General features: G+C 41.8%; 1 protein-coding gene across 1 annotated transcript in view; it reads left to right on the top strand.

Annotated features, from left to right (window-relative positions):
* The window catches only part of NDST4 (N-deacetylase/N-sulfotransferase (heparan glucosaminyl) 4), an 81,186-nt gene that overhangs the window by 42,653 nt on the left and 26,547 nt on the right, over positions 1-11,986 (top strand). The window contains exons 4-5 of the mRNA XM_010002855.1: positions 477-662; positions 2,307-2,435. Of these exons, the coding sequence (XP_010001157.1) occupies positions 477-662; positions 2,307-2,435 (315 nt within the window). The remainder of the gene's footprint in view (positions 1-476; positions 663-2,306; positions 2,436-11,986) is intronic.

Genomic DNA, 11,986 nt, shown 5'->3' with positions numbered 1-11,986 from the left:
AAGCAAATTCAGGAGCTATGAAGTATTTAATTATTAAACCAGGAAGTAACCTTGCTCTTCTTCCAGAAATAGGAAACAAAAAATCCCATATATGTGTCTGCAACATTTATTTCTGTCTGTTTACTGCTTAGAGCAGTTTGACAGCTTAGTAACTAAACAGCAGCTTACCAGGTTACCTTTAAAAAGAATCAAGGTAGGATTCATTAAAATACACACAATAGGTAATGAACAGGTAGGCAAATCTATTCCACATAACAGTAAGGCAACATAATCCAGGAGGATTATTTACCACTCTACCATTATCTGTCATTCCTGTTCCACTCACCTCCCCTCTCCCCATTTTTTAGCCTACATCCAAATAGGTACAAATCTGTCCAAAGACAACAGCTTCTCCTGTCTGCAGGCAAAACAAGCTTTGAATAATTCCATGTTCTTTTCCTGTTCCTAAATACATTCCTCCCTCTGCTGCGTGGCAGGAGCACGGCATCCCGACCGGCATGGGGTACGCGGTGGCTCCACACCACTCCGGGGTCTACCCAGTTCACATCCAGCTGTATGAGGCCTGGAAGAAGGTCTGGCACATCCGAGTGACCAGCACAGAAGAATACCCACACCTGAAGCCTGCACGGTACAGACGGGGCTTCATCCACAATGGCATCATGGTACACTGCATTTCCATGCTTCGGAGCGGTAGTACTTTCAGTCACTGGAGAGGATGCTGGTTTTAACTAATGCTTCAGGTTTCACAGCAATCACTACAATTCTCTGTGATGGAGGGTTTGTGAGGACACCAAAATAGTCTGTCTGTTAGGCAGCACGTTTAAAAATAAGAAATCAAGTCATACAAAGGCAGGCAACTGCAAAGATAATCCTCAGAAACTAAATGAACTACTAGCCCCCTTAACTATCAACTGAGTTATAAATGCATACCTTGAAATTCATTAAACTGCCTAAGACCTGTGTTTCAAGCTCTGGTTCATCTTTATGCATGAAAGGATTAGAAATCCACCACCTGGGAAAGTGAGCAGGTCTAAGTAATCTCCTCCAGCAAGTGTGACACTTCTGAGGCTGAGGTTTCATTCCAGGCTTTGCTTCTGAAACCCCCAGAGCCAGGGATGGAACATGTGCCTGACTCTTCCAAGGAGAGGGAAGGTTCCTCACACACTTCAACTGCACAAAGGGCAGGAAAATGTAGATAATTATTTAGCCTGTCTTACCAGCCAGATGCAACCACATAAACAGGTGAAACACAAAAACTGCACGTGCATCAGAGAATTTAGAAATATTCCAAGGGCAGGCCCTGGGATGCTTTAAAGTTCCAGCTGACTTAAGTATTGCCTATGCATATGAAGTCAAATTTGTGGTCCCCTAAACGAGACAAAAGGAACATCTTCAAACCAAGAAGCTACTGCACAGAGTCCAGTTACTATCAGAATGGGCCCCAATATCACAGCGCATTTACACATGTATTAAAGTGTTCTGCTGAATGGAGCTTTTATTTGTTGTTTTACCAGAGCAGAAAAACAAAAACACTGACTGAAGGGAAACAAAAGGCCTTTCCCAGGTGAATTATATCTCTGCATGGAGTAGGCAATACCCATTAGTCCTGACAGTTACTGTCTTTCCTTTACCAGAGCCCTTTGATGGTAGCTGGCTAATAAGATAGCTAAACCTTCTAGTTTATTCTCAGAGATGAGTTTGTTTTCCCATGCCTGCCAGCAGGCTTGTTTCTGACACTTGAATTACTCTGGGACAGGACTGACCTTGGGCTGGTCTGGTACAAACATCCCACCAGCCCCATCACATTTCACAGACAGGAATGAGGGTCTCAGGGTGGCTTTCAGGACTGAGGAAGCAGCAGGTCTTTTGTGGTCCATAGCCTTGAACACAAGTTCAGTTTTGTGTCAAGAACACTAAGATTAATTGCCTGAGATAGCCAAGACAGCCAGGAAGCACTGTTTATCTGTTAATAAACTAACCTTGCTCAGGCAAGAGAGGTTTGGCTTTTTGTTTTCTTGCAAATGCCAGGAAACAAACACTTATTATGAGTGTATGAGCTCAGAGCATGTGTGTCACAGCTTTTCAAAGCTGGCATCTGCAAATCTCCACATCTGCAGGGCTGGGCTGGCTTACCATGAGAGTAAAGAAGACACAAAGGAGTCCATAAATAAACATGCCAGTGCCCAGAGGCAGAAAGGGGTTGCAGTTTTGTTTCTTTGAGTTGCTGGAGGGATTTGGGTGGCTGTGCCAGGGGGAGTTTGCAGAAAGAAGTTAATGTCACCACAGCTCTGTTATTTTGTTCTCAGGTGCTCCCTCGACAGACCTGTGGCCTTTTCACTCATACTATTTTTTACAAGGAGTATCCTGGGGGACCTCAGGAGCTGGACAAAAGTATCAGAGGAGGTGAACTCTTCCTCACCATTCTCCTGAATCCCGTAGGTACCTTCTTCTGCTTTTTTTTTTGGACAAACTTACTTCAGGGGGAGGTGGGAGGGAGGAAGGGAAGGAAACGAGTTTGATTTAATCTTGTTTGGAAAATAAAAATCAAGACTGCTTGTTCAGAGGTAACAAGCAGTTTAAGAGGAAAGGAGCAAAATATCTTCTCTGCTAATTTCTAACTACATCTCTGTGCAACAAGTTACTGGGAAAAGCATTCATTTCAGCTCCATAGTGTTTCCCAACCTAAAGCTGCATCTCCATGAGAGAATAATGTCCTGACTTGTCTACCTGAGACTGAAAGAAATCAGCGAGTGTAGAGAACCTCTCCTTTTTTCCCCTGTAAGTTTGGCTCATCATGCATTCCTGATGCACAACAGAAAACTCCAGGGCTCAGGCCTGACATCATTCCCTCCCCACAGGCTCTTAGAAATAGGTTTTGTGCAGCTAAACAATACCCCAAGCATTACACAGCTACATTTTTGCTTTGCTCAGCATTGCTTTTCCTTTTCTCTGTCAACACTACCTGAACTATCAACTCTATCTATGGGTGCACATATAAGCAACCTATGTATGTATAAACACACACACACATATATGGTTTAATCAGAAGTGCCACAGACCTTAGGGGTGATTTGCAGAGCTATCACTCCATTTTGTCACTCAGCTGACCAGGCAGTCTGAACACGAGGTAGGTGGGTCCCTAGGTGTGATTTGGCTCACCAAGGATCAAGGAAAGCTACCTGGCTGCAAATGCTCTCTTTTGAAGTCACAGTTTTCTTGCCTGTCAACAACAACCTGGTGCCACTGAAGACAGTAACCTGGAGGTGAAAGGAGGAAGGACAAGAACAACAACAACAAAATATCATGTGATATAATTTTTTTGCCATTGTCCTCCTGTCTTCCTGTTCCACCCAAACAAGCTACACTGCTCACAAGATAAATGTCTCCTGTCGTGCCAGGTGGCCTAATTTTCAGTGGTTTTAAATTGCAGTACCCATTGACTTCTCTGCAGAGTTAAGGAAACTTCAAGTAGAGCTAACTCTCAAATCCAGGTCACTTTTATTTAGAGACCTAAATATAGATTTCAGTACTATATAATTAGGTGAAAGTTTTGGCTGAGGAGCTAACTTGGCATCTCAGTCAAAGATTCAGCAGGCTTAAAGAAATGGGGCATTGCTATTAGGAACTTTTCTGTATCATACGTGTGGCACCTAATTTGAGAATAAAAAATAGCCCTGGTCTTTGTCCTGTCACTCCATTACCTGCAGTTCTCTCAGCTTTTCTTCCCATAGTTCCCTTAAGTGTAACTTGGCTCATCACTGCCTTGGGATGCTGCTGGAATTTCTCCTTAGCTTTATTATATTTTGGTCAATACCTCTGCTTCTTTCACTTCCCTGAAAACTTCCTCAGATTTAGCAGTGCAGCTGTGTGTAGCAGAGTATGTTCTGACCTAGAACAGCACAAATTCCTTCTTCAATCACCATGTCCAAGTCTGTGACCAGGCTTTCCTGACCCTGACTTCCTTTCCTACAAGTCACCTTTTCCCTAACTCCAGCTTTTTCTTTCTTACTGACAACAAATGAGGGAGAATGCACAAACTCACAGCTGCTCATTTGAAGTTTCAGCCTTTGGATCTTCAAAATGATTTTGTCCAAATCATAGAATAGTTTGGGTTGGACCTTAAAGATCATCTAGTTCCTGCATGGGCAGGGACACCTCTCACTAGACCAGGTTGCTCAGGGCTCCACTCAACCTGGCCTTGAACTCTTGAAATGTTCCTTCCAAAGACAGACTGAGGATATGAGGAAGGATAGCTCTTCAATTAGTCTAAAATACTATTTCAGAGGCTGTTATGAATTCTGAATGAAACCAGATCTGCCTACACCACCGTTTATTATTCTTTCCATAATTCATTAGCCTGGGCTCTCCAGGCAGCTCCCAAGCAGGACCAACCTCAGAGATGTTGGAACATCCTCCTTCTGGGAGCTCTACCCACACAGCTGCTTCTGCTGGCCCTGCAGGAGGTTTCCTCTAGCCAGGTCCAATTGCTTCCCCTAGGAAAGGGCCAATTCCCTCTTTAGACAGGTCCTGCAGTCCAGACAGGTGCTCTTTGTGCCCCACTGAATTAGACACAAAGAACATATCAAATAATCATAGAATCAAGAATCATATGATAATAAGTAGCTTTGCTGTCTGTCTAACAGGTTTCAGGAGGGATGCAGCATTGGCAGGACATTTCCTAGGAAGGCAATATGTAGCAGCACACAAAGCATCCCAGATTTAATCATGCATCTTTCATGTTCATGACAGAGTTAGAAGACCATCTTTCAAAGAAAAGGGAGTGTGTGTGTGGGGGGAAGATTTTATTTGCTTTTCTTCAGTACATGAGCTTGTTTTGACCAAGCTATGTTCCATTACCTTGAGAGTGCAATTTATATTATTGGGTGGCATTTGAAAAGAACAGCTTTTCTCTACTGTTAATGTTTGATGCTCCCCTCCCACTTCTATGATTTTTTATCTTTATCTTATCAATACTAAGCAACACAAGAGAAATACTGACACGCACTAACTCTGAGTATGAATCTGTTCCAATATAGGCCTTATTCAGACAGGAAGAAATACAATTTAATCATGAGTGAGCTGAAGTAAGATATACCACGGACCCAACCATCATTCAAGTCAGGCTGGTTCACTACTCTATGAAATATGCACTGTCTGACAACAGTAAAAGCAAAACATAGCTTCATCTCAAAGGGAAGCTGCTGTGAGTAGGGGGAAAAAAAAAATCATCTATTCTCATACAGCCTTATTCTTTTCATAAATACCAAGTTTTGACAGCACACAAACGAACAAACAAGACCTTTCTTTCATTCAGTGCAAGAGAAAGTGTAGTGTTTTGGTGGTTAATGTAAAAAAGTTCACAGATTAGTATCTGAAATCTAGGGTATCTCCTGAAAAAGATCACTAAAGTCTCTCTTCTGCTGGCCAATCACAAATTCAGCTGAATAAAAAAATGTGGTTTGAATGTGGTATGTTCTCCAGTCTGGCACCTGTGTGTATTGGAATAGCAATGAGGTTTCCCATCTTATATCCTAGAAGCTTTTCACACATCTCTGCTCATTAATGAGCTTCCATGATATTCAGGTACCAGCCAGAGCAGTTCAGGACTTGCCCACAAGTAGCACAATGTAAACCTGCATGTGCTCTCCAAAGAGGTTATGGAGAACAACCATCAGGGATGTAAAGCCTTTGTCAAAACCATAATTTTTTTTGTTGTTGCTGAGTCATATTGAACAAGATGCCTAATGTAGGTAAGATATAGAGAGGTTTATGCTGCTTTACACATCATTGCAGTTACCCTACTTCTAGTTTTGCAGGAAAGGGATTGCCTGTGCCATTGTTTATTTTTACATTATTAACATTTTTACATGTATTTTTTGTTTAGTCTTTAAAAACACTGACCAGATTCTTTCCTGGTGTGGAAGAGATTCACAGACAGAATAGCTCCCAGTAATTCTATTGCCTGGTGGCTGCACAAGCCTCCTGCTCACTGGGCTCTCGTCTCAAGTGGATCTGTGCAGTTGCCACCAGGCTTGGCATGAGTTCTGTGCATGCAGCAAGGGGGAAGGGGAACCCCTCCACACAGGCTCTTCTAGAGGATGAAGATGCTATAAAGCTATTTCTGCTTGTGGGAAGAGAACATGTGTGTGCACTCTCACAGCACTGCCAGGCTACCATGACAACTGAAGTCACATACAAATTTTGTGAGTTATTGTCATAAAAGATTATAGCCCAGAGCCCAAGATTGGGTTAGAAATCTCCTTATGCAGGGAATTACCTGCTCTATGATGTGTGGTGTTGTTCACTACCCCTGTCTGGTTCAAAAAGCACAGGGGCAACCACAACAAAAACAGGTTTTGCAGAGCCCTTTCTACAGTTACAGCAGACCATAATGTTACCAGCAGATAATGAGATGCCTTCTCAATCATCAAGCAGGCTAGAAGTGAGTTTTGGAGCAAATTTATTTGTGGTTGTTGCCTGTCTCATTTTTGTGTTTTGTTGGGTTTTTGTTATTGTTATTGTTCCTTTTGCCAGTTTTTACATTGGTAAGATTCTGTAGATGAGCCTGACAAAAGTTGGGCAACAATTCCAAGTTGCATGTGATTTATAAGAACATTTGGGGTTTAGATGCTTGAAAGTCTAGATGTTTTCTGCATAAAAACAAACCAACCCATAAATAATTGCTCATCTACTTCTAAAACAAAAAATAAAGCCAGCAGTGCAGTTCAATGACATCTTCCCAAGGCAGCTATGGGAGGGGCTGATCCCCCAGATGCTGCAAAACAGACTGTTTGTTGCTGGCTTCTCTTTTGGAGGCAGCTACCTCCTTTCCTTCCAACCAAAACCCTGGACCTGTGGTTTTTGAGGTTGGCTCATTTCAGGGACTGTTCCCAAAAGCCAGTCTGGACAAGGATGCATCAGCTTTACCTCTTTGCTGACCTCCAACACCATTCTCAGAAGGCTTTCAATGTATACATCTTGCCAGTCTTTAGCTCTGTGTCCTTGATTGTGCAACACCCATCACTGGTGTCATGCATGAAAACATTCCTCTAAAGCAACAACATAGGTCTCGTGCTGTTCTAGGCACTGAAAAACCAGACATACTAAATAACTTTTGGTTTTGAGCAATCTGTGCAGGAACACTGTGTGGTGGGAAGCAATGTAGGCCTGAGCTTACTCCATGAGAGGACACATCTGAGCAGCACACTCCCCCTCTCCTGCCCCCACCTACACACAAAGCCTGGCTGCTGTAAAGCATCTCCCACCACTGCCTGGAAATGACCAAAGATGTTGGACCACTAAAACAAAAGAACTTCTCACCCTCTAAGTTTGCCTTGCTGAAGAGACCTCCAGGTGCATCTGTTGCTTATGAAGAAGCAGACCAAGACCACCAGCTCAAAAAACATGAGGTGCTGCACAGCACAGTTGGGCCTGTCATTCCCTTCATCCAGCACCAGCTTCCTTGCCTCATCTTACTAGTCCAACAGTTGCCCTTTTCCTCCATCCAGAACCACATACATTCCCTAGCTAGGGAGGAAAGAAGAACAGTTCAGATCCTGTCCACGTGAGTTTTGAGGCAAGGCATCCAGAAATGAGAAGCCATACTTTACTCTCTGGTTAATAGAATTAGTACAGGTTTTCCCACACACACTCTTCAAAACAGTCTTTTTCAGACTGTTTCCAATTTTAGAAATATTTACAGGGCCTTGATTAAAATCAGCACACCACCACCTTTTGCTGTGGGTTACAACTATTTTGCTGTCTAAAACCAGTATTTCTAGCCTTTTAACTTAAAAAGTCAGAGGGCCAAGAAACAGTAACCTGAAAGGTCTGTGAATAAACAGTGACACAAGCTGATCTGAAGAAGGCAGATTCCCAATAAGTGGATGAAGAAACATGAGCATGAATAGCAGCCCAAGTACAAAAGAACCACAGTCAACATCAGTGTCAGCTTCCAGGAGGAGTAATTCCTGTTTTGCAACCCTATAACCACCCACCCAACGCTCTCTCTGCATTGGTATCAATACATAGAGCAAGTCACTCACATCTAAGTGAAGCAGCCTCCAGAGTTAAAACAAGGAGCAATAGATCAGGGTTTTCTTCCTTGCACTGGCACAGCATCTGTATTATGATCCTGCTCAGTTCAGGAAAATGGCTTGCCTGGATGATGGAGACCAGGGTTTCCAGGCACAAAACAGTGACTTGATTTGTAGTTGTGTTTTTAACAGGGCTTCAGCAGTGAGGATGGGTTGGAAAAGATAGCACAGAGAAGTCCATGTTTCCTAAGGCTGTTAAAACATTCATTTATCATCTTCTATCCCATCCTCCCAAACAAGTGCAAGTGGGAACTCAAATTAAATAATCAAGTTTCTATTTTTTTTTTTTTCCCCAATTAGTTTGATTACTGAAGCAGATTTCAAGAATTAAATGTGAGGAAGCACATTTACTAAATAGTGCATTTGATAGGAACAATTTATTTACAACTAATTTAGGGTCAGACTGCAACTCTCTTGATGCTAATGGTGAGCAGTAGCATTGATAGCAGCACTGTTTCTTCTGTGAGCATATATTCCATGCACTTTACACTCCCTGGCCTGGGCAGGGAGCAGGTGGGACACTCTGAAGTTTTTGCATGAGTTAAGGAACTTGCAACTAATTATTGAAAAAGGCAAGGCCTGAATATCTGCTTCCCTTCCCAAACTTTAAAACAAGCTACCAATGAAGGCTACTAGCAAACTCTTTTTTTCCCTCCTGAGCCTTGACAAGCAAATTGTTTACTCATTACTCAGGTTGGAGACAGGTATTTCAACAAATCTATTACAAATTAATATTAACTCATCTACTAAAAACGCTTGCATTTCCATCAAGCAACACCACATAGATGGTCAAGTTAGAAAATGCTCAAGTGACATTGTGTTAGGAATAAAGAGTTTGCAGAGAGATTTTCCAGGGGGTCTTTGAGTTGATTTTTTTTTTTTTTTAATGGCTTCTACTGAATACTCTGTGGCTCAGAGAACTATTTTCACTTCCTAATTTATGAAACTTAAAGATGGGTCATGTCTGCTTAAGATGTTTTAGCAGGATGCAGAGGAAGGATAAATTTCACCATCACAGGCAGAAATCAAACCAACTTTCTATTGAATTTTAATGAGTGTTTCAAGAATTCCAGCCAGACCTTTCCAGGATCCAGCTAATGCAAAAGGCTGCTCAAGTCTAGAGTCTGAGGTACTTATTCTTTGCATAAACACTTCAAAGCAAAGCTCTTTAAAGTTGGTGGAAAGAGTCTCAACGAAAAGGCAGTGTTTGAAATAAACCTAAATAGTGCAACTCATTCCAAAGGTATTGATCTAGCTCCTCTCTGAATGGTTTTGTTAATTTGGAGGCTTGGAACAGTAACAAGGAGCCTCAGCTGTATTTTAAGTTAAGAAATACATGTACAGTTTGGGACAGAAAATGAGACATTACTGAGCTCTTGGAGCTCCAAGACATTTTTTGCCCCTTGCCAGATTAAAGGTGGGTGTGCAATCCATGTTATGTTATTATCAGTGATGTTATTTACTTTGTGGTTTGACAAATGCAATTAAAAATCAGTTATTCACTAAATCCTAATTAGGCCAGAACTCCTAAAAATTGTAGCATCAGCATTTCCATGTCACTGGTGAAAAGAAGGCAGCAAAACCATCATAATAAATAGAAACAAGCAAGGCAAGAGAAAAAAAAAAAAAGACATCTAAAGCATCGGTCAAAAATGTCAAAAGTTTCACAAAACTGCTTTTGTGCCTAATTTTGATAGTGAAACCAAACTTTTGGCAAGACTAAGATTCTTACTATCATACTGTGACAGCAGGTCCCTTTGTATCAATTATAGTCAGATCTTAAAACAAGAAAGTACATCACTAAGAAAGCATCTTGCTACTCAAGACTTATTCAAGCCAGGAGTTTAATACCAAAGAGCATCAGACAAGAAGAATATCATGTCTTTAATCTGAGCACAGCACCACCCAGCTACCTCAATGTGGTAGAGAAGTCTCTGGCTCTGACCAGCATTGTGACAACCCAATCCCTTGTGAAAAAATCTTTGGGTTTTCTGCAGGTGTGCAGCATCCCACCCCTGCAACAGAATAAACCAAGTCAAATTCTGACTTTAAAAAAATAATTTACTTTTAAAAGAGCATCATTTCCTTTTCTCTCTTCCTAAACCTTGCCAATTCTTTACAAACTTTCTGCAGTGCTTTGAGGGCCTTCCAAATATTTTTTTTTTTTTACTGTTTGCTTCATTGAACTATATAACAGTAAAAAAAAAAAAAAAAAAAGGCATTTCAAGGTATTCAACATTGCAGTAATTTTCAGCACTTTTAAAATTCTACTCTCTATTATTTTCTTATCTTAGTTGCCCTTTAGAATAACTTTCCACAACACATTTGTAATATCCCACTTCCTTTCTGTTCACTTCCCCTGTGCTGCACTATATTCCTTTCCTTTGCCCTTTTTCTTTTTAAACACCTTCCTATCAACCATTAACCAAGTTGACACAGGCTTCTGCCTCTGACACACCGGGTAGAAAACAAGGTAATCTGCATTAAAATCAACCTGCATGAAGGTATGTTTTTTTTAGAGAGAGCTGTGAGTGCCAACCACAGAAATACCTTCTCAAAGGCAAGCTCAGAGTCACTTCATCTTCAGTGATGAACAAACATGGAGCAGGAGGTACAGAGAGCAAATGGGACGAAGGGAGCAAACCCCTTGCTTTGCTTCAAAATGTAAACTATGAAAATGTGTAATATAAAAATTTTCCTAACATGCAGTTCCTGAACTGAAAAGCCTCCAGCAGCAAAAAGCAGGTTTCTCATAAGCAAAGTTAGGGAGCTTGACTGGGGTTTAAATTTAAGGAGGATTTTCCACTTCCAAATGTCAGGCTCAAAACTAAGTGGGTTCAGTCCATGTTCTCTGACCGTTGCCCTTCGTTCAGTCTCCTGAGAAACACTCTGACATATTTAAAGCATGCTTTTACAAATTGTTCCATATATCACATCTCCAGCATCTGCAAGGTCTTCCAGTAGCTGTTTTCCAGTTCGTCTCCTTTACTCCTCTGCTTCACAGACAATAAAGAACAGTCATAAACATTTAACAGCCAAGATAAGCTAATAAATACAGCCCTAAGCATTATCACCCCTACAAACAAGAGCCAGAGAGTAATTTCTCCTCAAAAAAAGCAAAGTAATCTTTTTAAACCAGAGAGCTTTTTATTAATCCAGCAAGTGACAGCACAAAAGGCACCTCAAACACACAGTAAAGCAAAAACAAGAGCATCAGGCTTGGAAAAGAACCAGCAAGGCCCAATGGCACAGCTGAGTAGCCAGTTCATTTAGTTCACTTGCTGCATGTTTTCCTCATTATCTGTTCCCCTTGGACAGCTACTGGATAACCTTGACAACACCACCACCCCTCTTCTGCATCACCCTTCCCATGTTCTGCTCTGCTCCAGCCCCATTTCAGGTCTGCAGCCACCTAGCCCTCCCAAGAGACAGCATTCATTTAATGCCAAAACTAAAGGATTTGAAGACTATGCTGTGTGTGCAAGGGAAAATTTTCTTGTGAAGCATGACCCAGCCTTTGACCACATTCTAACAGTGTAAAAGCTTGCAGAAAATGAAACCTTATATGAAAACCCTGCCCATGCAGGGGAGTTGGAATTCAATGATCTTTAAGGTCCCTTCCAACTCAAAATTCTGTGATTCTGTTAAATGCCCACCAGTTCTGGAGCCTCCAACACAGGAAGGACATGCAGCTCTTGAGTGAGTCCATGAAGAGCACTTCTGCTATGAAGACAGGCTGAGAGACTTGGGGTTGCTCAGCCTTGAGAAAAGAAGGCTTTGGGGAGTCCTGGACCATCTTCCAGTACCTGAAGGGGCTACAGGAAACCTGGGGAGGAACAACAAGGGCATAGAGTGATAGAACAAGGGGCAATAGCTTGAAACTGGAAGAG

Source organism: Chaetura pelagica, unplaced genomic scaffold (assembly GCF_000747805.2).
Source record: "Chaetura pelagica isolate M959 unplaced genomic scaffold, ChaPel_1.0 scaffold1098, whole genome shotgun sequence".
NCBI lineage: Eukaryota > Metazoa > Chordata > Aves > Apodiformes > Apodidae > Chaetura > Chaetura pelagica.
The sequence above is the reverse complement of the archived record's forward strand: the minus strand, read 5'-3'. Positions and strand labels throughout refer to the sequence as shown.